The sequence below is a fragment of the Hypoxylon trugodes genome (genome assembly GCF_022578975.1).
Source record: "Hypoxylon trugodes strain CBS 135444 unplaced genomic scaffold F4822scaffold_9, whole genome shotgun sequence".
NCBI classification, from domain to species: domain Eukaryota; kingdom Fungi; phylum Ascomycota; class Sordariomycetes; order Xylariales; family Hypoxylaceae; genus Hypoxylon; species Hypoxylon trugodes.
The window spans coordinates 1,768,482-1,796,352 of record NW_026250024.1 but is presented as its reverse complement, the minus strand read 5'-3'; the positions used below and the strand labels follow the sequence as shown (position 1 = coordinate 1,796,352).

General features: G+C 47.3%; 7 protein-coding genes and 1 non-coding gene across 8 annotated transcripts; 2 read left to right on the top strand and 6 right to left on the bottom strand.

Moving 5' to 3' along the window:
* Window positions 1-27: 27 nt before the first annotated feature.
* On the bottom strand, window positions 28-1,668 carry F4822DRAFT_416713 (FAD/NAD(P)-binding domain-containing protein). Its single transcript, XM_051459369.1, has 3 exons — window positions 1,421-1,668; window positions 1,025-1,353; window positions 28-973 (listed from the first exon to the last, which is right to left on the bottom strand). The coding sequence occupies exons 1-3, from the start codon at window positions 1,606-1,608 to the stop codon at window positions 180-182; spliced, it is 1,311 nt and encodes a 436-aa protein (XP_051310695.1). The 5' UTR covers window positions 1,609-1,668; the 3' UTR covers window positions 28-179.
* A 1,196-nt stretch (window positions 1,669-2,864) lies between these two features.
* On the bottom strand, window positions 2,865-8,797 carry F4822DRAFT_416709 (uncharacterized protein). The gene is made up of 4 exons (XM_051459368.1): window positions 8,120-8,797; window positions 6,506-8,071; window positions 5,634-6,452; window positions 2,865-5,558 (listed from the first exon to the last, which is right to left on the bottom strand). Exons 1-4 carry the CDS (start codon window positions 8,411-8,413, stop codon window positions 3,471-3,473), a joined length of 4,767 nt encoding a protein of 1,588 aa, XP_051310694.1. The 5' UTR covers window positions 8,414-8,797; the 3' UTR covers window positions 2,865-3,470.
* F4822DRAFT_t117 lies at window positions 2,904-2,989 on the bottom strand. Its single transcript has one exon. It is a non-coding gene; the product is annotated as a tRNA-Glu (tRNA).
* Window positions 8,798-11,188: 2,391 nt separating the features above from the next.
* F4822DRAFT_416701 (fungal-specific transcription factor domain-containing protein) lies at window positions 11,189-13,928 on the bottom strand. Its single transcript, XM_051459367.1, has 3 exons — window positions 13,791-13,928; window positions 13,254-13,736; window positions 11,189-13,198 (listed from the first exon to the last, which is right to left on the bottom strand). Exons 2-3 carry the CDS (start codon window positions 13,653-13,655, stop codon window positions 11,876-11,878), a joined length of 1,725 nt encoding a protein of 574 aa, XP_051310693.1. The 5' UTR covers window positions 13,656-13,736; window positions 13,791-13,928; the 3' UTR covers window positions 11,189-11,875.
* On the bottom strand, window positions 13,357-14,553 carry F4822DRAFT_377159 (uncharacterized protein). Its single transcript, XM_051456356.1, has 4 exons — window positions 13,906-14,553; window positions 13,787-13,821; window positions 13,623-13,736; window positions 13,357-13,459 (listed from the first exon to the last, which is right to left on the bottom strand). Exons 1-3 carry the CDS (start codon window positions 14,406-14,408, stop codon window positions 13,711-13,713), a joined length of 564 nt encoding a protein of 187 aa, XP_051310692.1. The 5' UTR covers window positions 14,409-14,553; the 3' UTR covers window positions 13,357-13,459; window positions 13,623-13,710.
* Window positions 14,554-16,278: 1,725 nt separating this feature from the next.
* F4822DRAFT_416688 (MFS general substrate transporter) lies at window positions 16,279-19,546 on the top strand. Its single transcript, XM_051459366.1, has 5 exons — window positions 16,279-17,291; window positions 17,394-17,623; window positions 17,836-17,869; window positions 17,930-18,330; window positions 18,381-19,546. The coding sequence occupies exons 1-5, from the start codon at window positions 16,936-16,938 to the stop codon at window positions 19,166-19,168; spliced, it is 1,809 nt and encodes a 602-aa protein (XP_051310691.1). The 5' UTR covers window positions 16,279-16,935; the 3' UTR covers window positions 19,169-19,546.
* Window positions 19,547-21,385: 1,839 nt separating this feature from the next.
* On the top strand, window positions 21,386-23,283 carry F4822DRAFT_416684 (uncharacterized protein). Its single transcript, XM_051459365.1, has 2 exons — window positions 21,386-21,836; window positions 22,073-23,283. Exons 1-2 carry the CDS (start codon window positions 21,676-21,678, stop codon window positions 23,199-23,201), a joined length of 1,290 nt encoding a protein of 429 aa, XP_051310690.1. The 5' UTR covers window positions 21,386-21,675; the 3' UTR covers window positions 23,202-23,283.
* F4822DRAFT_416682 (uncharacterized protein) lies at window positions 23,284-27,420 on the bottom strand. The gene is made up of 5 exons (XM_051459364.1): window positions 26,608-27,420; window positions 25,071-26,525; window positions 24,392-24,953; window positions 24,120-24,259; window positions 23,284-24,060 (listed from the first exon to the last, which is right to left on the bottom strand). Exons 1-5 carry the CDS (start codon window positions 26,707-26,709, stop codon window positions 23,605-23,607), a joined length of 2,715 nt encoding a protein of 904 aa, XP_051310689.1. The 5' UTR covers window positions 26,710-27,420; the 3' UTR covers window positions 23,284-23,604.
* Between the last annotated feature and the right edge of the window lie 451 nt (window positions 27,421-27,871).

The window sequence follows — 27,871 nt, the reverse complement described above, 5'->3', positions numbered from 1 at the left end:
GATGATTAATAGATGGATGTCTTCCGGTTGGAGCGACGAAGTAAGTAATATATAGGTTGGCTTCCTATTACGTTCATAGATTAATTGATATATACGTTGTCTATGAACATACATCATTCAATGCACACAGCCCCCTAATCTCCACATCTAACGAGCCCAGTGTCTATTTTTAATATCAATCAATTGCTTGGGACCATGTTCAATTTGCATATCCCTTTAGTGATACCACGTATCCCTTCAGGTCCAATGTCCAGTCTCTCATCTGGGAGACTCCTAACAGGGTGACCCCAAGCTTTGACGGCCGTCTTATCCTTCCTGAATCTTGCCTGGAAGTATCTAGAGTGCTCAACTGCTTGCGCACCGCGAGGTAGCATTTCCGAGTAGAATGTAGTCAGGGCGCGGTACAGAGCGGCGTCGTCTGGGGCTTCCAACTCGGCAATCAATTCACCCAAATGCAACGCATCGCGCATTGCGTGGATACCGCCTTCGGCTTTATATGGCATCATCAGGTGCACGGCGTCGCCGAGAAGGGTCGCCCTGCCAAGTGGGATCTCATCAAGGTGACAGTCCGTTGGCACCCAGCCGCCGTCGCGAACACCATCCGCGATCGTTGCCTCGATGATAAGTCTAAATTTAGGGTCTATATGTGCCGTCATCTTCTTCGCAAGCTCAAGGCGGTCTTCTCTTGAAAGATCATTGACAGTACAACGACCTGTCTGCTGGGCGACAGGGTCGTGCCATGCGAGTACCCAGAAAAAATCACCAGATTGGCCGTCTGGATGTACTTTGGTAAGGCCGGTGAAGAGGTTGTTCCAAGCATCATTAGTAGTCACCGGGATGATGGCCATGCTGTGAGCGACCTCCAATTGGCGTGCGAATACCTCGCCGCTTAGTTTGGTTTCTCCTGTTATTGAGCTGATTGGGACGTTCCTGAGGACCTCCTTATTTGGTTTGCCCAGAACATGCTCCCGCACTATTCATGTCTTAGATAGGTAGTCATGGACGGAGTATGAAAAGGTCTTACCAATACTGTTTGCGCCGTCGGCCCCGACGACGATATCACCTCTAACGATGCTGCCATTCCTAAAGGTGACGACCATCTCGGTGCCTACCCTCTCAACTTTGGCAGCGACTCTACCATATTGAACATTTATCTTGGTCGCTAGCCACTTTCGGAGTAGCAGGCGGTTCACTCGTAGCATAGGAGTAGAAGGCGACGCTTCTGTACCAAGGCGTTCGTTGTGGTAATAGAAGACTACTTGACTCTCTAAGTCAAGCGGGTTAAGGTGATGGACAGACTCCCGGAACTTTGGCATATCATCCGGGAAGGCCTTCAGTAAATCATCTAAAATACTAGTAGTTAAGAGAAAAGGGGTTAGATTACTCTATGCTGGTAGTAGGTTAGGGGTTTCTGTCTTACCTGTGAATAGTTAGGGACCAACCCTGAGTTCTAGCAACTTCGTGCTCATCACGCTCAAAAATCTCAAAAGGGATTCCATTTTTGCGGAAGATCTGAGCAAGTGTCAAGCCACCAAGGCCAGCGCCGACAATGAGGACCTTTGGTCTGTATTTTGTCTCAGTCATTATCGGTTCGGTTACTTCCTTCATATTTACGATAATAGGTGAGTCGGTTTATGCTGGCGACCGGAAAATGCGGCAGGTCAACTTCCCCGCGGATGATTGCTACTCTACCTTTTATATATATATATTATACTTATCCCTCCCCTCCGAAATATCCCAACCAACAGCAAGCAAACATCTAACCCTCTCAAGGCTTATCTTTCTGGCGGCGGCCGACGCTCGGCAACGGAGTATCTCTCTATGACCCTGTATAACAGTTAATTCCATACTTGTCATTTATGCCGAGGCGAAGGATTGCTAGGTTGTGCCACTCAGTCATCCATGGGTCATTAGGTTTATTCATTCGCCGGCTGACCAATGATAAACCATCAGCCAATAAGGAAAAGTGCAGAACAATAGAAATCCCATGATAATACCATGGGTTCCCCGCGCGACGATAACTAAGATAGATGCATTTGTTGTTTCAGTAACTCCGTAACAGCCAAGACTTTCCAGCCGTGATTACTTGGTTGATAGTTTTGTCCTTCCGTGGCGCTCTCATGATCTCGTACAAGGGAGGCTAGACCTGCCGAGCTGGACGGGAAACGGTACCTCGGCGTTTTTGAAGACCCTATCCTGGTCATGATTTTCAGCTTGACCTCATGAATCTATGACGCGGAGTTGCACAACACATGCATCTTTTCATCCAATCTCCTAAAGGGGAATATAGCTACAGTTAGTATTATTTTAAATGGCATTTCGAAGACTAACCAAAATTGTCTTAACAGTCATAAAGACCCCTTACTTAATTGGCTACATGGAAATCAGTCACAGGTACACGGAAGACCCGCATCCTTCGCGTGTTCGTGCAGCTCAGCCTTCGATTGTCTTACCCACGCATTAAAGTACCTAACTAGGTACCTAGGTACCTTTGAAAGTGCATTTTTAGAGCTTACCCACCTATACGGGTAGTTACGACATTCCGTATTGTTTGTCGTTATTCATATTTATGAGGCGTGTCCCAGGGGGTTGTTGGTCAGTAAGTCTGTCGGGAGTGTCGATCTCAATAGAAAATGCCTTACACGGGATAACCCGTACTACCTAGTAGAACTCCATGGGTAGGGCTGAGCTAAGCCCCTAAATCCATAAAGCTAATCCGCTTCGCTGGTTTTATCTTCTTTGAAATCTGGGGCGTATTCATTGTTAGTCTTATAAGTCTAGAAACGTCTTGGGGGTGGTGGTAGAAATAATTGGATGTAGATAGTAATGATTAAAGAGAAAGAAAAAGAGAAAGAGAGAGAGAAAGAAAGAAAGAAAGAAAGAAAGAAAGAAAGCAAAAAGAACTCCGAATCGGGGAATCGAACCCCGGGCTCGGGAGTCTTTCTCTGAGAGTGAGAATCCCGAATGTTAGCCACTACACCAATTCGGATGTGCTTAATTGCTTGGTATGTCATGAGCAATTTTTAATTCAAAAGCTTTATGCTTGTTGATGCAAGTGGTACATCCAGATGGAAAGAGCAAACCAGCTCGTTTGATGATACTCAGAGTTGCCGTCAATTAAGTAGCCCTCTAATCGGGAAGGGACTTCCTGCGACTACCCCGCGACAAAAGAAGGCGAGCCCAACTTTAATGTTCAAGGTACCTGCATAGACTGCTGTGTGACTCGTGCATGTTGACCTTTTTCCTTTTCTTCCAACATTGAATTACTTCATTTTCCGAGAACCCTACCTAGGTACCACTACAGATCTCGGATGAGTTCTGAATCGATCCCCGACGCGATATAACTAGGTACGTACCCGAAGTAATCATGATATGTATCTTGGCGATGTCTGATTTAATTGCGGCTCTGTTAAAGAATGTCGATATTCCCCCCAATACCCTTGTTCGGCTACTCGTCTTCGCTTTCCCACTTACTCGCTCTGGGTAGGTGTGGTCTGTCTCGACGCCTCCTCTTTGATATCTTTGAGGGATATGTTCCACTCCTTGGCAAGCGCTTCTTTCCACTCCCCCAAGTTAATCTCTTTACCGCCGTCTTCGTCGTAACAAATTTCTAGGATATTCTCATCACCTTTCATAGGCCTTACTTCCTTAGGCACGGGTGCACTCTTCGCCCTCGGCCCGACATACATAGCCTCCCCTAGCGGCGGTATTCTCATCCACCGGTGTTTCGCGCTGCAGACCGAAACTTGCGCGTTAGAGTTAGCACGTAACCGTCCGAGACAGTCTCCACAGAAGTCACAGTCTGCACAATATATACAGTGGTAGAAGTCGTGTTCAAAATCTCCCCAATTCTTGCAGTGCTTGCCATCTGGGGTGCGGCCATCGCAAGTCCAGCTGTATATAAACGCGCTGTTGATCTTTGGCTCGTGTATTCGTCGTAAAGAAGAAATGCGAGAGTGGAGTAGCTTGTGCGCAGCCGAGTCAAGGTCTTCGGATCCTGTTGCCTCATTGTTATCACTGTCGGCTTCTGGGTCCGATTTAGTCTTTGAAGCAGCTACGAGTGAATCAATGTGCGCTTCAGCAGCTTTCATACGCTGAAGCTGCTGTGAGGCTTTCGGGAACTGATCCTTGACGATCTGTATTGTTTCCTTGGCCAGATTAGCAACAACATCTAACAGCTGATCCTTGTTCGCGCATTCGGTTCCTTTGATGTCATTATCCCCGGCCTCGAAATACAGCTTGTCGGTAATAAGATCCGGCTGGCCGCGGAAGGACAAAGCGATGGCCGCGCTCTCGAAATCTAGGAAATGCCCTAGTGCCCCGCGTAGCATCCAGAATCCGGTCGAGTCATTCTCAGGCATATCGTCCGAAAGTATCTGCAATGCTTGTATCATTTGTGGCATGAGCGTGGCTTTAGCCTCTTCCTTCCTGCCCTGCAGCGCGTACAATGCCCCCAGTAACGCAATTGAGTTGCCGTTGTGGTCAATCATAGAGCTAGGCCCGACCAACTTAGCTAAAGCGTCAGTATGGTCTAAATGGCCCCCGTCTACCATGTTATGGAAATAATGTTGTGCTAGCGCCGTGGTGGCGTCCTGCCATGCGGTAGACGCGTTATGTCCGCCTACTTTGGATAGTATCTCGCGGCTTTCCTTCCATAACCGCAAAGCTTCGCTGACGGCCTCGGTGCCATTAGGTGACACCCCATACGTGTAGGCCGCGACTCCCCTGTCGTAAAGGAGCACCCCCCGGCTTTCATTCTCGGCGAAGAGGTCGTCTCCTGTCATCCCATCGACGCGGTCTTCATACGGCGTGGGTGTTGTCGTCGCTATTTCCATTGCGCGCACTATTCTCTTGAATAAATCCGACTCTTCCTTAGCCAGAGTGAACATCCTTGGGATAACGGTATCATGATCTGGGTCCCTGGCAATCTCCTTCAGAATTTCCACCATCTTCGCTTCGCCGTCTTCCTCATTAAACGTGTTCTTCAGCCACAGCCGCGTCTCTTCCACGTCTGCAAAGCCCAGTCTAGCTTTCAGGTAACCCACCCGGCCTTCCATCACTTGGTTCAGGTCCTCGCTTTTGCACGAAAGTGTGTAAAGTTTCGCAGCTCTTTGTGCATTACCCGCTTCATAGACGTATTTTGCTAATAATAGGTTTAGCTCCACGATATCTTTGGGTTCCGGCTCTGGCGAAGCGCTCTCTTGCTCTACTCCTTTCAGCGCTAGTTCTGCCTCTACGATAGCTTCCTTTATTCGTTCCTCACGAAAGTAAATCCTTCCTAAATCGCGGTGGCACAGCCAACTAGCCGTTCCTTTCTCAATTGCGCGCTGGTAAAATGAGATTACGATGCCGGCCTCACTCAACTGCTGTAATGAGATTTCGGCGAGACACTCGTACCAGAGCGAGTCGAGCTCTGGATCTGGCATCTCCAAGTAGTCCTGGCACCAGGCACTTACGCGGACCCAATCGATCTCATCCGCGGTGCCATTGGGTGAGAGGCCACCAGATCCAGGTGGTTCTGCATCATCGGCTTTGGGAAGTTCGACCTGTCTCTCATCCTATTTTAGGTAAGTGGTTAGCGTAACGCTGCTGATTACTTATGCCAAATTCGTATTGAGAGCTAGGAAACTCACAACTTTCATAAACTCTGCAATCCAATAGTAAGTATTCCAGGAAGTCCAGTTTCTTCCCCTCAACGATCCTTCGACTATCAATTTCACTAGCGCCTTCAAAAAACCCCTTGTTGGCCGAGTAGCTAATCGTATCTCGTCCCGCCACTTCCCGTCCAATTTTCGCAGAACGGCTGAGTCCATTAACCACTCCTGCGCCTCCAGCATTTCATCCGCTTCCCACCATACCTCCTTAAAGCTTTCCCTGTGGCGCGAGAACATTAGGCCATCTTTAAAGAGCCTGTACAAGTTCTGAACAATCTCTGATTGCTCGTCTCGCGTCAGTGCCCCTTTGTCCTCGTCCTCAAGCCGGCGCAGCCTGCCTAGGTGATAAGGAAGCCAGCAGGTGAGGTATACTCCAATCTCCTTAGTCTGCTCACTAGGTTCCTGATCTAGAAACTTGAATGCGCGATTTACGATGGTGTGGTGTGCTTCAAATTCGTCCACTGCGATAGTCGTCTGACCACTGTTGTGAAAAGCGCCGCTTAGAGAAGCAGTATCGAAGTCAAACCTGAACTTATCCCGGATAGCCTTATGAGCAAGGTCCCAAAGGAAATGGCCACAGAGCTCTTGATCTACGTTGTTGATGGTAATTGTCATGCTGATGGTGGCACGATCCTTTGAGTGGGATAATTTGCTCGAGGCACCTGCTTCCTTTTGCAGGTATTCCTTGACACCATCTCGACCGTAGACAAAGTAGTCTTCGACTTTAAATACGGCGGAATATTTGCTCTGGATGATGTATTCCAAGGATGCGAGGGACTCTGTGTCCGAATACAGGAACTCGAATCCTGTTAGTAAAGCGTACATGTGCAAATTGGGACAGGAGAGCTTACCATAACGCCCTCGAGTTGCTCCAAAGTCAGAGGAGTGTTGCTAAATAGCACCCACTTTAGTAATTCATTCAATTCGTTGATCTCGTCTACCGACAGCGACCGCTGCAAATCCTTTATGGCCGCCTCGTGACTGCTCATAGGCTGGTCCAGCATGCGATCAAGCTCCGAGGTTGCAATACGGGTGCTCAATGAGCGCGTCACGTCATTGAGTCCGAACTGCAGGATGGAATAGCTTCCACTGACTTTTTGCGGCAGTTTCTCGAGGATCTTATCCCGCGCCTTTTGCTGGTCTGAGCCTGGTTTCGCATGCTGCAACATGCCTCTCTTGGTGAGCGCATCATCAATCACAATACGCATATCCGGTCCGTTATTCTCCTCCATACGTATTCGTAGGGCGTTGTTGATTTGCTCAATCCATGGTGTTTTGGTGAATTGGTCGTTCGTCCCGCTTAGTAGCACGCGCACCCGACCGGCCGATTCCGCGGCTAACCCAGAACCGAATACAAACGCAAGCAACAGCTCAGTCTCTTTGTAGGGTAGATGTTCGAGCCCATCAAATACAAGGTAGTACACAGCACCTGATCCTGAGCCCCCGATCTTCAACTCCCTCCATATTTTGTCTAGACTGGACGAGGAACGAAATGCGCCGGGCTCGGTTTCGCACGCCTTACCGAGCGCCTTTCTAGCAATACTGTCGACGCGCGCGATCTGGAACGCCATATACTTTAGGGCTGACTGCATGGGATTCTTTTCGTCGTCAGACTTTTTTGTACTGGCAGGGAAGAAGTAGTGCGCCACAAACGTACGCCCCTTTTGCTCCTCGAGGCGTTTTGTGATAAGCGCACTGGCTAATGTCTTTCCAGAGGACGAGGGCCCCGACAAGAGAAGCACGTGGGAAACCTCCCTATCCTTGTTAGCTGCTGTCCAAGCGGTGTATGAGTCGTGCTCCCAGATCCAAGACCCCGTATTGGGAAGACACCTCTCATGAATATCGACACATGTCTGCGTTGTGTTAGTATCGAGTCGCACCTTTGATGTTACACTAAGCGTGTCGCGGATTTTAGCGAGCGTCTTGGTACGGTCGGCATCGGCATTAAGGGCACGTACGCCGTCCTCGGTCGTCTTCTTAAAGTCGGTGAATATATCGAGGAACGACGCAAATTCGTGCTTTTGCTCGACTACTACCGCAAGGGTGATGGTCCCCTCGACATCGCGCTGCTGCTGAAGGACCCGTTTGAACTCATTCAGCTCATCAGCTAGGCCCGAGTCATCATCAAAGACGGATTTTATCTGGTGTAGGAGGCGGACCCGCCTGCTACCTTGGCGATATTTCACAACGTGGGCACAGATCTTGACAAAGCTGATCATGACGAGATGAATCTGTTGGATGAGTGCGGGGTCGACTTTCTCCATCGATGTGTAAATTTGGAATTGAGACAGCGCTGAAGACACATCGCTGAACACTTGGTTAATAGCATCATTATAGCCTTTGATAGCCTGGGGAATGTCGAATACGAAGCAGAGCGCGCTGCATGTGACGTTGGCTACCGAACCAGGGATTGGGATCTAGAAGGATCAGCGACAATCCAACCAAGAGCATGGAATACAACACACAAACGAAGAAGCCTGAGAAGCAGCATAGACAAGCCCCTTTAAGTATTTAAGAGACTCGAGCCCAAAACCCTTTGCCTTCTTCCATTTATCCTGCTCCTCTGGATCAGCGTCATAAGACGCCACGCCAACAGCTTCGATTCTTTCCCGCAAATCGGCAAATCCTCTCACATCACCTTTCTGTAGCGACTTGCCGCATATTTTCTCGAAAGCCTCGGCGGCGGCTGCCCATATCTCTTCCATTCCCTGCTTCGATACTTCAGCCCCAAGAGGCTTCGCGCGCATTTCATCCCTCATTGTGTTATGCGTTTATAAGACATTCGAGATGGGTTGATATGTTAAAAATTGTCGAGCGAGAATCTTAGAAGAGAATAATATTGCTGCCTCAGCCGCTTCACCCGATTTGGGTAGTAGGACTAGCGGATCGACTGATCAATCCCCTGCGCAGCCTGTCGATAGAATGCATCGATTATCTAGCGTCTGTGATGTTACAACACAGCCTCGACAACCCCGCTGCCGTTTCCGCCTTCTGTCAACCTTGCCCATCAGCCTTATTTTCCCCAGTTCTCGTCCTTCCCGCCTTTCGGCAATTCTTTCGTGATTTTATTCATGGTTTATAGCCCATGAAAGAATTGTGTAATTCATATGCAGGTAAGACTTGGAAAAGCTAGCGGACCTAGTATTCCCCGGCGTTATAAATGAAGAAAAAGCAATTGTAAGATCATGTATAACAGAGTGGGGGTGGAACTTATGGTGGGGGTTTCGGTGCGACATTCAGTACCTCGTCCGCCATGCTAAATTAGGTGCGTACCAATGTCACTAGTATTCTTGTCTCGTTACGCGACAAGCCACTGACGGCTCGTGCTATCCGAATGAATAAAAAAATTAAGAAGAGAAATAAAATGAAAAATAGAAAGAAAAAGAAGAAGAAAATAAAGAAAAGGAATAAAAATAAAAGAGAAAAATAGAAGATAAAAGATAAACAGTACACTCTCCACAATGAAAGAAAAAATATTGTTTATATAATGGACTCAAGGTCGAGGTTCAATCCCACAGTAAAAGATAAAAGTTAGGGATGCGTTTGGGCCACGTGACCACCTTGGAAAGCACCACCTAGAAAGTTTGCAGGTAATTGCACATATGGCAGGTGGCACCTACTCCTTTGCTACTTCCAAAAGCTTTTCATCCACTGTCAGTAGAGCAGTCTTTCAAGTTGGCCCTTCCACAACTAAACAAGAACATTTAATTCTGCCTTCCAAGACCAATCCTAACTGAAGCTTCCTTCCCTCTTCTCATCTTTCCAACAGCTGTCCACCCATTCCTACAAAAATTCCTACCGCTTAGGACTTCCTCTTCTATTAACCCCCCTAGCAATTCCCATCATTGCCTAGATAATTCGTCACGGCTTTTAAAACCAAGGTCTCTATCACCACCACCACACCCACTCTCAATTCTACAACGATAACAAAAAGAATATTTGCCATTGTCAATCTTGACAACTATCATTGGAAATATTCGCCTCCCAAAATATTAATCCTGCCAACCTTTAACTGCCAATTACAATATTCGCCATGGGGGATGGCACACGAGGCACCTTTCCCTTCTCAGGAACTCACTTAGTAAGTCAGATAATGCTTCTTCCCCTTTACCTCCTCACCTTCTATATTCTTGCCTCCCATCATATTCAATCATGCTCAATTTTTTTTATTAAGGTGCCTTCTCCTAATTTATCTAGCCGCCGCGACCTTCGTTCCATTACCCACCTTGATACTTCATACGTCCTATGGTTTCATTCCTTTCCTAGCGACAAAAAACTAACCTCCCTCACGATCCACAAGCCACTAGACTAGGGCTTCATCCAACTTTTTATTTTTTTTATTACTCCTTCGCGAAGGCAAATAAAACATGCTCAGACATTTAGGTCTATTGCAATTGCAATTTGAAGAGCACCTGTCACCACCACCACAGCTGAACAACTACCAAAAAAACTAACTAATAAATCACAAGAAGAGAAAATTGTAAGCCCTCCAAATCCTCGACATCAACTGATTCAATTGCTTAATATTTATTGCTCTTCCTTTAGCCACAACATCCGTCTTCCTCGGACCCATTGTTGCTCGTCACGGCGACAGCAGAGCTACTCCCCCACTCATCAACAGCATTCCTTGCTCTCTTATATCTCAGTATGGCGAAGCCACCCTAGGAAAAGATTTGCCTTACAAGCTTGCACATGCAGAACTCTAGCGCCCCTGTGGCTGCAAATGGCTCTTCTGCGCAGCGACTTCGCTTCTTGCTTGTCAGTCGAGCGTGTCCTTGACACAGCATATTGCATGGCAGAGTGATTTAATGTAAGAGGAAATTATTCCAGGGCGGTGGAGATCAGGAAAGGATAAAAAGAGAGTTCAAGGTCTTCCTGTTGGCTTGTCGGGACAGTGGTGTCTACTTGTCAATGTGGCTTGCCAGCTGGCAATGTGGGAGACCGAGTCAACTGTAAGAAAGCGACGCCAAAATGGCCCCAAAGGTATAATTACATCCTCTAATCTTCATTTACACTCACACTAAAACTTCAGTTAGCCCTGTCCGTCGCCGCCGTGAGTCTCATACAAGAACTATTCTTGCAAAAGAAGAACCAAAGCAAAGCACATGTCTTTTCCAACATCTGGGGCACCAAAGAAAAAAAAGAAAGATCAAGATAACTAAGCTGAACTGCGGAATCCTCGAAATGGGGACTTCGGAGAAGTAGCAGCCAAATGACCGAGGTACCTACTACAAGGCAAGGTCAAAAGCTTAGGGCAAGGGTACACTACTAGGTAGGCATGGAGGAGAACCAGGCCTGGCGAGATTGGCTTCCTGGGAGATAGACCCTAAAGAAGGGGTGCGGGATACAACGGCGTGAGTCGCCTAAGGGCTTGGGGACGAATGGTTACCATTCTTGGATCACGGATCTTGGGGTTGGGAGGAGAGCTACAATTGATAGCTACAACCGTTACACTGATACATCCTTCTAATGAATGCTGCACCATCAATACAACCCCCCCAACTCGATGCCAATGTTGGTACCGAAATATCACATACATATCGCCACTGCTCGCATCGTGTCTCATGTTCTGACTTTTCATTCTCGTGAGATATTTTTATCCCGTCGTGCATCCGTCCGGCCCTTCCGTTCAGCAAGTGTATCTTTCCTAGACTCCCATAATTCTACATATATATATCTCGTAGTAATTTCTGGCTGGCTGGCTGGCTGTTCTCTGTGTTAAAACTTCCCAGAATCGGGTACGTATGAGTGAGTATTCCGCAACACTAGTCTACCTCTACTCAAGCTTTCTACTTAGTAATATCACGCATCAAACACTCTAACTTGAAGACGCGATGTACATATCTACTGCACCGAAGTCCCCTTAAACGTCCCAGTTGATTCATATCGTGTCTATCATACCATCATCACGAACTCACAACAAGGCACAAGAAAACGACTGCTATCCGGTCACTGCGGCCACGTACATCCAATTCACCAATGCGCCTAAAGTGCAGAACAAGAACATATGATATTTAATCCTTATCAACAATCCCGAGTACCGGAAACCTTTTATATACCTGCCACAAAGGTATATACAAAACCGAGAAGGGTATGTGCCCCGAGTCCCTCCCAAGCCATTACCGTTACTCCCCCATATACATCCCACATGATAATAATATATAAACCCGAAGAGGAAAATAAATAATGATAAATAAAATAAAGGTAGAATGTACATATACCTACTGCCAGGCAGCAGCAGCTTGCGTGGGATCTTGCAGTGGCGCCTGGTTCGCATAGGCGTTCATCTGTGGCGGGTGGGCGATGAACCCGCTGTATTCCTGCATCAAGTAGTTCCAGTCCATCTCCCCAGGTAAATTGACGTCCGGGAAGGCGGTAGCGAATTGCCTATTCATATCAATATGTTGCAAATTGGAGAACACATCGGACTCGGAGTATAGCGGAAGAGCGCCTGGTATAGCTTGCTGTTGTTCTGGTGGCGTCTGCGCTGATGCAACGTAAGAACCACTTATGACGGGGATCTTTGGGGAAGGCGTCGGGGCTGGTGTTTGCTTTTTGGCAGCCTTTGGCAACCTTGCCGCCACTTGTCTCATATGCGTAATGAGACGGGGTGGCGCTATGGTTCGCCCAAGGGCGGCTTCGGCGGCCTCACGCGCGTCCCACGCCCTTACGAATAGCGGACTAAAGGAAAGATGCATTGGGCTTCGCATGTGAGCTGTCATCTTCCTCAGGTCGGCATTTTCGCATATGGTTGCCCATGCGCGCTCGCATAAATCACCAGTAGTGCGATGGCGTAGGTCAGCGAGCAAGCAAATGTAAGCCGGGAAGGGAAAATGCATTTGAGTATACCAGAGAAATCCTTTCAAGTTTTCTCGAGCTTGCATCATGCTATCGTATTCAATTGTCTTAATAGCCTCGATGAAGAGGTCTTCCCTCTCGACCGCCGGCAAAGGCGTAGGTGCCGTAAGCGCAACACGGAAGAAACCAGACACTATCTTTAATTTGCAGATATTTGACCTTGTCATGAGTAGTGTCATATAATGCAGTGGAACTTTAGGATCGCAGTATCTGAGGTAAGTGTCTTCCATGTGAGTTGAGAACCGCTCAAGGTAGCCTGACAACCGATAGTCAGCCACACTCGCAATGGCATGCGGGTTCGTCTCCGATGATTGGCCCTTCATCTTGTCGTTCCCCGGAGCTTTGGCGAACTCCAGACGCGCAAGAGAGAATATCATCTCAGTTGCACCGGTGTGTGGAGGAGGTGGATCCTTAGCATGTAGATGTAGATCGGCGTCATTGATATTAAGGGGCAGCTTGCAGTTGCCTCCATTGGAGATGGCCGTGATAATAGAGCCACTGAGCTCTCCGATTCGTCGATCAAAACCTGCAAGGGTCCACCACAACCGCCTCCTCTCTTCCACCTCGAACGGAGAGAGATTAAATTGAGCGCCATCGCGATGTAACCCTATGCGCTGAGCGAGCCGCACACCAATCCCCGTCAAGCAGAACATAGTCCGGGGATCCGTATATTGTCGGGAACCCAACTAATGTATGTCAGAGCAAAGATCTCAAAACGGAAGAGCTGGTTATTGGTCTTACGAGATATAGTAAATATGCCTGTACTAAGGTGATATCTGGATTACGCATGAAGCCTGCGTTTAAAAGGGCCTGCTGTGCAGAATAATAATATTTGGCCAATAACGTATTTCTTGATTCGTTGAACGTGGCCTGACATTCTGCTTCATCTATGCTTGTGATGGCCATCAGGTAAATTGAAAACATCAGCGCCTCTAGCGACCGAGACACTTTGTCAAGATTAGCTCCGGCCTCGATTATCCGCACTTGCAGCGTAGGTGTGTGTGTCAGCTTGAGTAGGGGGTTGACATTGTCTAGGTAGATCTGCCATAACTGAAATATTTGGATGGCAGACGGATGCTGATCAGTGACACTTCCGAACTGGCCACCCACCACAAAAGGGAAACCGTCGGGACTATCAAACATTTTATCGTACGCTTGGTTAATTGACGAGCCAACGTCTTCGTCGTCGGAAGAGTCTCTAAGGGCTTCGTCCACCGGCCGAAACTACATGGGTATTAGTACTTATGAATACGGAAGAGGGAATAAGCAAGTACTAGCCTCCTTCTGGAAAGGAAACCACTTGAAGGTTCTAATGATGAATTGGCGTCAGTTCTCAGGCTTGGCGATTGAATTGAAGAGAAACACTCTTCGGCCAAATCGCGGCGGGACTTACCTAGGGACGTGAGCAGATTCGCCGGGCGAAGAGATCAATTCGGGATCTACACCGGCAGGCGATTCTTTACTTCTCTGTCTTATAAACTCGGGTTCTAGCTCATCGCCGTCCTCGACGGAGCCGGGGTCCACAATCTTAACGTCCGGACCTAACGAGTCGAACTCGATACCATTCTGGGATAGCAGTGCTTCATATTTCCGTAGGCGCTCAACCAGGTCTCGCTCGGGAATGCGCTTCTTGCGCCGCCGAGGTGGTTGAGGTGGCACGACACGGCACTCGACGCCGGCCTTTACGCAATTGGAACAGGGCTTGCTCTTGTCGCAGCGGACTTTGCGCTGTTGGCATAACACACAGCTATGCCCTCTTGTGACTTTAACCATGGAAGCGTCTGGATTGGGCGGCGCATTGCTAAGCGAGGAGCCGGCTGGCGGCGAGGTATCATTGTTAACCGAGCCGTCGCCCAGCTGAGACTCTGGGGTAGGGGGCATGGCGATGTTTTTCATGAGTCGGTCCCGAGGGCGCGACGGGATCGTACACCGCTAGCGTTTTGGCGTGCAGGAGGTTGCCGTGTGGCTAATGATCGATCAAGCTGAACCAGGTCTCGACCAGGCTCAACCAAGCTTAACCAAGCTCAACTAGGCAACAGACGTGACTCTGTTCTACATGAGACGAGAAGCTTTGATGCCGGGGCACAGCGTTGATTGGCAACTGGGCGCGAGGACAATAACACAATTGGCGTCGATGCGGGAATTTCGGGACCGAGATGGGGCACGGCAATTAAAAAAGAGATGGGCTAAATGGACTTAGAGGCGGGCGGGCGGGCTCGTGCAGGGCTTGTAGCTGTTGTGTCGCTCTGAGAAATGCCACAGACGGGATAGATACAGATAGATGGACGGGGATTGGAGGGTAATGGAGGGGGGGAAGGAGAAAAAAAAAAGTAGAGAAGGGCGGGATCAGATCGTCCCATCGACACCCATCCGGACTTTTCTTGTTGCTGAAGAGGGGGGTGGGAAATAATTATGCAGGCCGTATTAAAAGGGTATGATGCGCCGCCGCATTTCGTTACAGTAGGAGTTGTGACTTTATTGTACGTTTTGTTATGTTATGACTTGACAAAAATTGACAAGACGGGAAACATAGAAACGCGGAAACGAAACTAGGAGGGTTGAATGATATGACAATATGACAAAATGTCAATTGGTGAATCGGTATTGGATAGATAGGTAGGGTTCTATTCCAAGATCAGGGGTACCGGGGTTAGGATTTGCTTTTTCCTCGCCATTTCATTGATAACTTGATACCTGTTACAGATACAGCAAGTCTTGATTGCTTTGCTTTGATTGTTTGTGCGGGTATATGGATTTTAGGCAGGTATGTATATATGTATATGTGTATAATGTGTATAAAGTACGTAGATAATTGTATGTAAGTAATATTGGCGACACATGTAAGTAAGGTAGACTAGACAAAGATAGAACCACACAACAGGATTCAGGATTAAGGATTTTCTGCAAGTAGTCTGTGCGGTCTAGGATGGGGGGGAAGGGCGGCAGCATCAAAGGTTAGGTGTGTGTGTGTGAGTGTCTGCAATCTGCAAATTGTATGTAGCGAATTCAATTTAGAAAAATTGCCTCCCCTTTTAACACATGGTCAATAGCGTTGAAGAAGAGAGAAAAAAAGAAAAAGGAAAGAAAAAAAAAGATAAAATGTCAATATCTTTCCATATTCTAGAATAAAGACCTCGTCGCAAACCATCAATTGACCAACACCAACTTTCAGGTCATTTCTTTCAGTTCAATCTATCGAGGCTCTCGAGTGTCGAGTCGGCAGTATGTAGTCATCAAACGCCGACAAGGTTCAGCTTACCATTGGATTGTGAATGACGATATGCACTTTTTAGCAAAGAAATCTAGCAGTAGTGAACCGGACTTCAGGACTTCAAATAAGAACCGGATACCGAGCACCGACAAGGCAGGAAAATTTTCCAACATCAGTCCGTCCTATCGAAGGAGAAAAATGAATTTGATAGGACAATATTAAAGCTGTTTAGGTAAGGTACGTCTAATTGTACTAGGATAGATGGGTAATTTATTAAAGAGTTGGTGAATTGAAATGGGGATTGCAATTCTCGTTCCCCGTTCCCCGTCCCTTTGTGTAGACTCGGGTATGAAAAGGAAAGGTTCGGGACCGAAGCTGATCTTCTCCTAAAAATCCCTAAAAGTGGAGATGGTACATACTCGTAACACGAACCATTGCAACCAACAACATGCTTCTTTCCCATCGGAATAAAATAGCCATCTCCATGTGGTTAAGGTTAGAACACAATGCCTGCGCTAACCTTAAGTAAGCATTCTTTGTATCACGTGGAATGTACTTCTTCTGTACTCAATTAGTGCGAGTTTTGTACGGGGTCGGAATTTAAAAGCCTTCGGTCATCCCAGACTCGATTCGCTCCCGATTCCACACCCGCCTGCTACATCGGGCCTCCCCAACTCTGGTTACGCCCCTTCGAATTCGAAAAGCAATAGAAAAAAATCAGCCTAGAACTACGTAAGTACGATGGGTCTTCGACAAGGCCCGTGGCATAATGAGTCCGAATTACTATTCTATCAGGTAGGACTATAATGCGACAATATTTCGTGTATCCACTATTATACCAGCTATCCTACTGTATCCATGATTTTATCCCCTTACTGGTTGATCTAGTATCACCTTGAATAGGTAGGTAGGTTAGTTCGTGTACGTGCGTGGGTGACGAGGTTCTCTGGTGACTCGACACTCGACGCTAGAACATATAAGACCATATATAACTACCTAGGTATATAATAGCATAGAGAGATAGAGAGGCGCATCTTTAGCATCAGAGTTTGCTAAACTGCTGAACTTTGTGTTGCCTTCATTAGATGTAAGACACAATACTGAGCCCTCCCTTGCTTTGGCTTTCTACCTTCTTGTCATTCCCCGTGTCTCTTTTTCCTCTCTTGTTTACTTTGTACTCCGTCATCCGCCCCTCGTCCCCCACAAGATACCATGGCCGAGTCACCACCACGGAAGTCATCCGAGAAGGAGGTTAGCCCTGCGACGGCAGCCGTATCTAGCGATGTAGAACAGACAGCCGGTGCCAAGCCGCGAGCCGAACTCGTCGACGAAGCCGAAAAGAATTTCCAGCCTAAGAGTATGAAGTTTTGGTCTGTTATGCTCAGCATATTCCTCGCCCTATTCATAGTCGCTCTTGACCGAACCATCATCGGTACCGCCACCCCTCAGATAACACAAGAGTTCAACAGTCTGGGAGATATCGGTTGGTATGGTTCGGCTTACCAGTTAACATCGGCAGCTTGTCAGTTATTGTTTGGCAGAGTGTATAGGTTTTACGAAGTCAAGAAGTACGTCTGTCTGCAGCCCTATCCTCTATGAAACCTACCCGCTTGCAAACAGCTCGGGAAGTACCGAGTGTGGTGGTATTAACATGTGCCTCTGCCTATCAGGACATTCTTATTCTGCATCGCCTTCTTCGAGGTCGGTTCCGCCATATGCGGTGCAGCACCGAATTCCATTGCTTTTATCATCGGTCGGGCCATCGCTGGTGTAGGTGGCGCGGGTCTCTTCACCGGTGTCTCGGTTGTCATGCTTCCTTTAGTCCCCCTTCGAAAGAGACCCATGTTTCAGGGACTCTTTGGGTCGATTTTTGGTATTTCGTCCGTTTTGGGGCCTTTGGGTCAGTATCTCGGTTTCTTATTGGTTTGTTGACTTTCGATTTATTGTTTCTGTATATGTCAGACTTTCTGTTCTGTATCGGGCTGGATAGACCTTTCGAAAGGCAGTTAGTCTAAACCATTTTGAACTTTTTATTAAAACAAATACTATTCTTCAATGCTTTCTTGGGTCTTTATCTCTTAAGATTCTTAATCTACTAACCTGATATTCCAGTTGGTGGTGCCTTCACTACCCACGTCAGTTGGAGGTAAGTCTTGATCTTTTATGCTTATTGCCAGGCCGAGTGGGCTAACATTGCACGTCTCAGATGGTGTTTTTATCTCAACCTTCCCATCGGTGCAGTCGTGGCGCTATGCTTTCTAGTAGTCAAGATTCCAACGAGAAAACCAGAACCCGCCAAATTCCGGGAACATTTAACTCGACTAGACCCCCTCGGGACCTTTTTTCTCGTCCCAAGTATCGTCTGCCTTCTTCTCGCATTACAGTGGGGTGGATCAACTTATGAGTGGGGAAATTGGCATATTATTCTTCTGCTAGTTCTGTTCGGCGTTCTCTTTCTGGCCTTTGCGGCAGTTCAAATAACGATGCCAAATACCGCGACGGTCCCCGTTAAGGTGATCACACAACGGAGCATTGCGGCAGCGACCTTATTCATGTTCTCGATTTCTGGGCCAATGATGATGGATACCTATTTCCTACCAATATGGTGTAAGTATCATCGTGAAATAGTGACAACGTATACTCACACATAGATATAGTCCAGGTTGTCAATGGTGTAAACGCCGTACAATCCGGTATCGATACATTGCCTCTCGTATTAAGCATGGTAGTGGCCAGCATCCTATCCGGTATAACGACGCAAAAACTCGGATATTATGTACCGTCGATGCTCCTCTGCCCCAGTATCTTGGCTGTTGGTCAAGGGCTGCTGAGCACCTTGAAGGTCGGCGATTCGTCTGCGCATTGGATTGGATATCAGTTTCTCGTCGGTTTTGGAATGGGAACAGGCATGCAGGCCGCCGGTCTTGCCGCTCAGGCCGTCCTTCCCAAGCCAGAAATCCCCACCGGGATCTCCATCATGTTCTTCTTCCAACAATTAGGAGGATCTGTCTTCACATCAGTCGGGCAGAACCTTCTGAGCAGCTACTTGGTCAAACATTTGGCGGATATCCCAGGATTGGATCCTAAGCAAGTCACCAGCGAAGGCGCCACAGATGTTCTCACCAAGGTCCCGCTCCAATACCAGGGGGCCGTAAAGCAGGTATACAACGGTGCTCTTTCCAGAATATTCCTTTGCGGTATGGGAATAGCGCTAGTTGGTTTGCTGGGCTCATTATGCATGGAATGGAAAAACATTAAGAAAATTAGACAAGGGCCTCCACCGGAAGCAAACTCTTCCGATGAACCAAAAGAAAACGGTTCTACTCCCACGACCGAAGAGCAACGCACTCCGAATACGCTAGATACGATAGAAGAAGCGAAGCGAAGTTCCATCAAAACAGACAAAGAGGATAGTATATCTAGCGAGCCAGCGCGCCAATCCTAGACGCTTAGGTGCTTTCGAGTGGCCAGCAGCTCGGACACATTGAAGATATGAGGAACCCTTAGAAATTTTTATTACGGTTGACCTTGGGTGTTATATTGGCATGAAGGTATAGAATGAATTGCCACGGCGCATTAGAATTATACCTCATTTGCGGTTGTAATGTATATAGTAGATAGATAGATTAGAGAGAATCTCCATTTTGGTTGGGATGGGCTGGGAGGGGATTGGCAGGTAATTCCACACCACTCTCAACATGTAAATAATACGACAATACCTATATATAATTCCAACTCGAAGGCGAGACAGAAAGTAGAAAATGATGCATTGCCGAGGTGCATACAAAAAGATGACCAGTAAGCTTATTGGGGGAGTTAAGGGGTAGATTCTCACTCTTCATTATGTAGATACGCATGGTGTTTGTACAAGTTTATGGGTCTATCGGAAATAAAATACATCTATGACGTAATATTTTCATTACGGAGAGGTTATCTAAAAATAGATTACCGTTGCTGATGCTTAGTAAATTGACCGGTAGTCTTGGCAGTCTTCATTGCTACAACAACGCGAACATCTAGAATATATCTTCCAAAATAGACCACTACTTTGTGATTTATCTGTACTATTTCCTGACTATAATTTAGGTAGAAAATACAATTCAATCGCTATTTCTTTTAAATCCTCGATGTTGCTTCGTTCTGATTCATTATATATAGTATTTCGGATCACCCCCAACTGAGATGGCGGTATCACGGTCGTAGATCTTCAACTGAGAAATTTTTCTGGGGGCTTTTGGATTGGCCGATCTTGTACGGGATGTCCCTACCCCAGTTTCCTTTGTTCCATGGTATAACTAGCGTGGGGGAGCATAGTAACAGACTAGCGAAGACGAGATTGTTCAGGACCCGCTGCCTTGAGCATTGACGATGTCCTCCTGTCAGCGGCTTGTGACAGGGTGTGCCAACGAAATGGAAACACTAGGTCCCTCTTTCACATTTCAATATTACAGTAGTCGTTCAGGGAGACCCAATGGTAAATTCAAGCACGGAATATTAGCCAAGAACCACATCTTCTGCTTGTTGGCCCTCTCATGATATATTCCTTCATCAGCCTCAATACCCTGGCCAGCTGAAATCTAAATGGATCACTTAACTTCTCTTTAGCTGCAGAATATTGTTACATTTTTCTCCACCCGTTCTTTCTGGAATCATTTCAACAGCTTTATACCAGGATACGGTGTATCTGAGGGGGTGGAGACAAGCTTGCCTTGAATACTATACCAAATACGCCACCAATCATGTCTTTTGCTAAACTAGCATCCCAATTTAGCGTCGCAGTGTTGAATATTATTTAAAATACTTATCGTATAGGACCGAATTATCCAAGGGGCAACAAGCAGAAGCGACCAAGATTGTCAACTACCTAGGTGAGGACGATAACGGACACACCGTACATTCGTGCATGGCGACATGCCATGGATCTCCTTGAGCCGGGACCAAAGCATAGCTTAACTACTACCTATACCTGGGTATGCCCTTGCTTTCTTGAAGGAATATCGGCGATTACTCGTACCTATGTATAAGCCGTATACTACGATGTTTAAGGACTTACCACCTCCCTAGGTATCTCAAGCGAATATTCGCCAAATTGAATATCATTTTCTATTCTCTCCCTATTAATCTCCAATCCAAAAGAGATTAGAAGATACTACACAAGCTTGACACGAGCCAGTATTGGACTAACCTATCATGGCTGGTCAACTTATTCCCTACCCCAACGCTACATAAAATTCATATCTCATGCAGGCAGCCCCATTGTCAGATGCTTGGTAAAGCTGGAGATAAAAATGGAACATACTGCGTTTATCACACTACATAGCAGATCAGACCCCGATGTCCTTAGTCAGAATGGAGTTCCATATGTCACCTTACCATTCGAGGCAAACCAGCCCAGTTAACCCACCGCTCGTGCTGATTCTATAGGACTTCCCAACCTTGTCTAAGCGAGAAGCTGGTCAAAATAAGGTTTGAGGTAATACTAAAAGGCTATTGATTCAGGAAAAGGATTTGAAACTTCCCGGTAAAGGGCATAGCAGACGATCGGTGTACAATGTCAGATAGACATGGGTGAGCAAACTACCTAGGTACATCTATCTACCTTACGTGCGGGACGAAATGCATACCAAGGTAATCTAGACCATGAGATTAGCATAGGATATATAGAATCTTCATCTTTTTATAAGTGAGATCGATTCACTTGTTGACTATAATAGGGGAAGATCAGAGAATGCAGTAATACGTATAATAAATACGTCGAAGTTCTTCGTGCCCTCCTTTCCAGTTGGACGTGCGTACCCAAACTAACGCATATGATACATCGAAAGATTAATACGGATTTCTGATAACGGATACTACCCTCCAAGCTCGGGGGAAAAGGGGAACACCACACAACCACAACCACACATATTCTAATCCACATTGTCGGGTCTTCAATAAAACCTGCCGCTTACAATGGTGCCTATGAACAAATATTGGGAGATGACAGACTCAACATCTTCCATCAACGTGGTGGTAGAGCCAGCCTCACCATCGGAGAATTCATCCGTGGACGCAGGACCAGCGAAACGAAAGCGGGCAAGCAAGCCCAAAGTTCGAACCGGATGTATCACTTGGTAAGTCCATCCATTCTGGAAGAATATTTTATCTTCTAGACAATGCTAACCATCATCATCATATAGCAAGTACGTATCCTCTATACATTTGTGTGACGAGACTATACAACCCACTCGAGAATTTCGCCTAGCTTGCTTTCTCTCGCAAGATCACTCCTAATCCGGCCATTTCCTACTCATCATCCATCATCCCTCCACCTTTATTTACTACCAAATAAACTAACACCAACCAACCCCAGAATCCGACGTGTAAAATGCGACGAGACAAAACCAAGCTGCACGCGCTGCGAAAGCACAGGCCGAAAATGCGACGGATACGGGGGTGCTGCGCCGCCGCGGCAGCGGAAGCGCGCCCCCCAGTCGTCGGTTCCACTTCCACTTCCCCCATACGCGCCAACCTCTTCACCAAGTCCCTTAGTATCGCCGACCAATCTCGACCCGTACCTATCTAAGCGGCACGGGTACGCAGCCGCGTACCGGCGTAGCGGATCAAACCTCCGGCCCCTCGCTGCCGATATCGAGGGCACGGAGGAAGAACGCTTGTTCTTCCATCGCTTCCGCCTTGCCGCTGAAGCCGGGCTCGCGATGCATGCTTCGAGCCTTGGGCCGGGGTTTTGGCGGAGGTTGGTGCCGCAGGTTGGACAGTCGGATCCGGCGGTAAGACATGCGCTTATTGCGTTAGGGGCTGCGTACCAGAGTGCGCAGTTACGACAGGAGCAGGAGGAGCGGATGAGGCAGTTGACGGTAGCTACTACGAGTACAGCGACGACAAGAAGTGGGAAGAGTCCTGGGTTAGGTGGTCCCCCGCGAGGTGGTACGCCGGACTCGTATATTTCTACGCCACCACCTGAAGACGACGAGAATCAACGGCATTACCAACGTCTGGACCAACTTGAGCTGTTTATGATTCAGCAGTATAACTTGTCGATTTATCACTTACAACAACATGTACGCCCCGGCTCGCCGCCTTCTAGCGTCGAGGTGACGCTGATCTGCTGCCTTGTATTTGTGTGTGTGGAGACATCTCGAGGAGACGAGGCGGCCGCTCTGGCACACGTCGCCAACGGTTTACAGATCATACATGCGCTACCGCCAGATTTTGAGCCTGCGGAAGTACCGGCTACTGTCCAGAGTAGCAGCAGTATGCCAAGTGCAACAAGTGGATCACCACCGCGTATGCTGCGTGCCGACTGGCGCCGCCTTCTCGACTTTTTCTTAGGCCTTGGGCCTAGCGCTGCGACTTATGGCTTTACGAGTAGCGAGCCGCCAACACCGCCGTGTCCGCCCGTTGGCACGTGGGAGAATCCATTGGAGTATTCGGATGAGTTGGTGCCGCGATGGGATATTGATGATGGTAAAGTGTAAGCAAACATAAATCTAGTTTTAAATAGTAACAATGAAACATGAAAATAATCGAAGCCGAATGATATCGCGTTTGTGATTGAGTACCATAACAAAGACTTGTATAGGGACGGAAATCTCAATTTTTGCGACATGTCTTAGGTAGCTTGAACGCGTAACACGTAGATGTCCCATACTTCACATTGTTCCGGGGGACATCAGTGAAACCGTTGGAAGCACAACCAACTACCTAGGGACCTAAGTACGAGCATAGGGACACATATGCGTGAGCCCTCGGCGAAAGGAAAAAAAACCAACGCCATCCCAACGGCTAGCAAAAGGGGTATTCAGCCGAAGTGGGAAATCAAACACCTATAAATCCGTGAAACCAGCAAGTCCCATTTCATAAGCATTCCTTAGCCTTCATTCACAACCGACCACTTTGTACCTCCTTCTTGAAGATCCGAACGCCAAAGACGTCGTAGAACGCATAATCCTCGATCATCTCTAGCTTTTGTCCTAAGAATGGGCCATCATCCTCGTCGTCTTCGCTATCACTTGGGACGTCCCACACGGGAACCACAGGAAAATGCCCTCCGTTATAGTCGTGGCCTAAGTTGAGAGCAGGCTGCTTGCCTTTAGACGGTCCTTTCTTCGGTTCCTTTGGCGTTTCTGGCTTTCGAGTGATCCTTACGGTTCGCTCATGCTCATTCTCGCCCAGTGCAAGCCATTCTAACTTGAGCTCGGGATGATGGGAAACGGCATCGACGATGAAGCGGCGTGTCTCCCGCATAACTGACAGGCAAGTATCATCTGTCCTAAAAGAAACAAGCTGCAGTGCACGAAGATTGACGAGATTTGGCATAAATTGGATGAATACATGCTAAATTTTGTCAGCTATCTCACAGGGTATCATTATCGTCGTAGTAGAATGAGACTTACGATAGCACGCATTCCCATGATCACAGCCAACTCTTCTAATTTCCTTCCTCGTTTGCAGATAAGCTGTACTGTTTTGTCGTCCACATCCCATGAACTATCGGCCTGGTTCTTGATCATGAGACGTTTTAGAGAATGCAAGTCTGCAAATACCGTTAATAATCTTTCCCTTGACAACATTTGATTATTCATTAGGCCTCTTCGCTGGCGGTTTCATAATAGGACTTGAAGAATAAGCCGTAAGAGTATAACAAATGGTTTGGGTATATACGTACGCTTCTTCAAGACGAACTTTCGGATTTGCTCGATAGTAGTACCGGGGTTTGGCGCGAAACTCTCCGGCTTATATTTCGCCGATCGTTGGAGCATGAACACTTCGTTGACATGGCTTAATTGCGAGACTAGCTGTAGAAATGGTAAACAGACGTCGTCAGTGAAAACCTTCCGTAGTGCGAGAGGTTTTTGATTGTTCTCCTTCGTCATCAATGACCAGAATTTTTTCTGTTCGCCAACATTGAGCAGGGTAACCCGCCTCAGCATGTGAAGGTCAATGGCCCTCCCTAAAACAGAGGCTTTGATAGGAATGAGATGAATGCTAAGGGAGCGCAGGCCAATGCCTCTCGTATCTCGCGTGTATTGGCTGACACTAGAAAGAAGCTTCTCCTTCTCATTAGGAGGCAGTGCGTTTTGGGTGCGGGCGTCCTGAACTTCTGCCGCTATGGCAGTCAATTCACGTTCAATGCCCCTCACGTCCTCAGTGTTAGCCTCTATGCGGTTTACGGTTGCTCTCAGCTGAGCTTCGGCGTCTTCGTCGAGAGGGTTGAATTCTCGCACCTCCTTGAAAATGGCGTTAGTATTTCTCTTAATTTGAGACATTGCATCAAGTAAACTCTGGAAATTATCAAACTGGACGATTTCATTTCCTCTTGTTGCACTAGGTGGAGCAGTGCTTACTTCTGCTGAGTTAACTGTTTCCTTCGACGGTGTGACATCTGTCACACCTGTGTCAACGGCCAATTGCTCTTCGGGCACCGTGATATCGATATCATCTGGGTCTACATCATAGGCGGTATCCTTTGTCTTGCTAGTCGATGGTTGTGTCTCAGTCGTGCCTCCATTTGAGGTCGACTTTGACTCAAGTTCTTTCGACGAAACGTGGGACTCCTCGCCGGTGGGCTTATCTTCTGTCGAAGGTTTGGGGTCGGTCTTTGACTCCTCGAAGTTGACGTATTTTCGGGCGGCCTTTGTGATCAGGTCCAAAGCATCTTGCTGTTCTAGATACGTAAAATTACTTGTACCGTTGACATGTGCTGCCATACGTTGGAAGACTTTGGTGACGTCATCGATGAATTGTTGGCCTTCACGAGAAGGCTGTTGCTCTTTAGGCTTCTCCTCCTTCTTGTTGTTGGCCGTTATGCGGAAATCCCTGACTCGAAATTGTTCCAACTCGAAAATGCGACCTAAAACAGATTCCTGCGCCTTCCGTTCTTCCTGAGCCCGAAACACCCTTGCCGGACCGTTGTTATCGTAGTTAGCGGGCGTGGATAGGGGAACAACTTGGAACTCTTCATCCTCGGATTCGTCTAAATCTGGATCTGCAGTGGGTTTCCGGGCTTGCATAGCAAGATTATCGGAGAAAGAAAGCTTCAGTTTTCTTAGAGTCGACGAAGAATTACGTACGCAAGCCTTGATCTCTGTCACTACGTCGAGATTGTCCATGTCAAGAACAGACAGTGTTTCGAGATTTTTGAAGCCAGAGATCGTAGGTGGCTCTTTCTTAACGTCCGACTTCTTTGAGGGCTTGTTCTTCCACGAAGGCTTAAATACCGGTGATGGAGGCGCCAAGGCAGGAGGAGGAGGACCGTACAGCGAAAGAGGATCGAGTGGGCTAGTATTGGGATTTACCCATTGCGTGGGCGACGGCGACTGCGTGCCTGAGTAAGGAAGAGGTGGGGGGGCTTCATAAAGTGAGGGACCAGCTTGCAGACGAATGTGGAGGTGTCTCAGAGACTTGATGCTATGCAATACTTCGTAGACCGGTCTACTGAGCTCAACCCTAATATTCCATCTAAAGGTATCTAGAGATTGTGCTTTACGCAGTGTGAGAAGGAACAATGTATTCATAAACTTCCCACAGCTAACGTTGGCAAGGTATGGCTTGTAAGCAATAGCAGCCCTGTCGCCAACACTAAGGGTATCGAGGGAAACTTCTCGCAAGTGTTTCGCATAGTTGTAATCGCTTGTGACAAAGGTAGATAAACCGCCGGCGAGCCCATCGATGGGCGAATCGAAGCAGGGATCGTCTTCGTCGGGGAATACAATACGAAAGTTGCGATATAGCTGGGCGGCGGCGAGATCTCGAAAGCGCTTGTTAACTAGTGATAGACAGACCCAGTCGGGTTGATAGCACTATGAGTAAGACACTGGTAAGCAACGTGTATTCGCATGCTGAGGGTTTGGAATTGGTAATCAAATGCGAGTTGGGACTTACATGACCGCAAATTTCCTTCAAGATCTCATCGGGCAAGTCGAGAATGTTAGAGATTTTGATGTGCGTCATAGCGCGATCGTCGTTGGTGGGAGTGGGCGCCATGATATATGTATTCTGCAAGCCGATGAATTCGGCCGCGCAGGCTACAAGCTCCTAACAGCAGACAACAACAGGAAAAATGGTTTTGACTTGTCGATATTTCAGTCCTAGTAATAAATGTCGGAATCAAAAGTTGTATCTAGTCGTATTATTATGGATGTGGATGGTTCATGCGACAGAAGGCTGGTGAAATATGTGGATGTCTCTTTTTTGGAGGATGGCACCAAGGGTCTTTGACTAAAGCAGCTTCAAGTGCTTTAAGTGGTTGGAGTGGATGTTGGATTGTCCACCATAAACCTTAAGAAGTGGAAAGGTATAAGAGAAGAATGTCCTAAGCTTAATTAAGAGTCTTTTATGTGACTCTGATTATGCGAAGGATGGGGAAAGAAAGAAGCACACAAAATAAGCATGCAAACAGAATAAGGGAAGGGAAGGTTGTGCGCGTATGTAGGTAAGGTACCTAAGGAAGGTAAGGAAGGTAGGAAGGTAGGCAGGCTGAGTGAGTAGTAGAAGGTACGTCACGTCACTGGTAAGAGGCAACTACCGGGCCTACCTACCTGCTTCCCCGTGCGGTGAGACTAAAGTCAAAGGTCAATAGGTGGTGAAAGACGGAAAGAGATACGCTCTAGTCATGCACATAGCACTCTTAATCGGGGAGGGTATCCAATGGATCTGGTCAAACTCGGCAAGACCCCGCCGGTGCGCGGATGACGGATGACGGGTCGGCCTGGAGAAACTTGTCAGCTTTCGATGTTGTCAGCTAGAAGTCGTGGATAAAGTGGGGTTCGTACCTAGGTACTCACTTTCGAGGGTGGGGTAAACTCGAGAATGGTGGTACGTACACATTATGTATGTATTGACAGTACCTGGAAAAATGTACATGTAAATTAGATACATCTACATAATTCATCACCTCTACGTAGTTACTCGAATTGGGTACATTATCTATTGATTTTGATAAAAGGGGATCTAATTACTCTACTGTTTAATCTCGAAACTTCACTTCGAGCAACATCTTTTAAGTAATTGTCCCGGCTACCTAACCCGGGTACAGACAGCAACGGCTCGGCTTGTTACCTGCAGCAATCTGTACCTTAAAACTAATTTGACCGGACATTCAACGAAGATCCCAGAAGAACCAACAACTAAACGAAAAGAAATACTA

Coding starts and splice junctions, on each gene's coding strand:
- F4822DRAFT_377159 (XM_051456356.1), bottom strand. CDS start 14,408: ATGAAAAACATCGCCATGCCCCCTACCCCAGAGTCTCAGCTGGGCGAC. Junction 13,822..13,905: donor GAATCTGCTCACGTCCCTAG/GTAAGTCCCGCC, acceptor ATTCATCATTAG/AACCTTCAAGTGGTTTCCTT. Junction 13,737..13,786: donor TCCTTTCCAGAAGGAGGCTA/GTACTTGCTTAT, acceptor ATACCCATGTAG/TTTCGGCCGGTGGACGAAGC.
- F4822DRAFT_416713 (XM_051459369.1), bottom strand. CDS start 1,608: ATGAAGGAAGTAACCGAACCGATAATGACTGAGACAAAATACAGACCA. Junction 1,354..1,420: donor TGGTCCCTAACTATTCACAG/GTAAGACAGAAA, acceptor CTTAACTACTAG/TATTTTAGATGATTTACTGA. Junction 974..1,024: donor CGACGGCGCAAACAGTATTG/GTAAGACCTTTT, acceptor AGACATGAATAG/TGCGGGAGCATGTTCTGGGC.
- F4822DRAFT_416682 (XM_051459364.1), bottom strand. CDS start 26,709: ATGGCGCCCACTCCCACCAACGACGATCGCGCTATGACGCACATCAAA. Junction 24,954..25,070: donor AAACAGTTAACTCAGCAGAA/GTAAGCACTGCT, acceptor GCCATTTTCAAG/GAGGTGCGAGAATTCAACCC. Junction 24,061..24,119: donor TCATGGGAATGCGTGCTATC/GTAAGTCTCATT, acceptor GACAAAATTTAG/CATGTATTCATCCAATTTAT.
- F4822DRAFT_416688 (XM_051459366.1), top strand. CDS start 16,936: ATGGCCGAGTCACCACCACGGAAGTCATCCGAGAAGGAGGTTAGCCCT. Junction 17,292..17,393: donor AGGTTTTACGAAGTCAAGAA/GTACGTCTGTCT, acceptor TCTGCCTATCAG/GACATTCTTATTCTGCATCG. Junction 17,624..17,835: donor GTCCGTTTTGGGGCCTTTGG/GTCAGTATCTCG, acceptor CTGATATTCCAG/TTGGTGGTGCCTTCACTACC.
- F4822DRAFT_416684 (XM_051459365.1), top strand. CDS start 21,676: ATGGTGCCTATGAACAAATATTGGGAGATGACAGACTCAACATCTTCC. Junction 21,837..22,072: donor CGAACCGGATGTATCACTTG/GTAAGTCCATCC, acceptor ACCAACCAACCC/CAGAATCCGACGTGTAAAAT.
- F4822DRAFT_416701 (XM_051459367.1), bottom strand. CDS start 13,655: ATGTTTGATAGTCCCGACGGTTTCCCTTTTGTGGTGGGTGGCCAGTTC. Junction 13,199..13,253: donor AGGCATATTTACTATATCTC/GTAAGACCAATA, acceptor GACATACATTAG/TTGGGTTCCCGACAATATAC.
- F4822DRAFT_416709 (XM_051459368.1), bottom strand. CDS start 8,413: ATGAGGGATGAAATGCGCGCGAAGCCTCTTGGGGCTGAAGTATCGAAG. Junction 8,072..8,119: donor CTTCTCAGGCTTCTTCGTTT/GTGTGTTGTATT, acceptor TGATCCTTCTAG/ATCCCAATCCCTGGTTCGGT. Junction 6,453..6,505: donor AGCAACTCGAGGGCGTTATG/GTAAGCTCTCCT, acceptor ACAGGATTCGAG/TTCCTGTATTCGGACACAGA.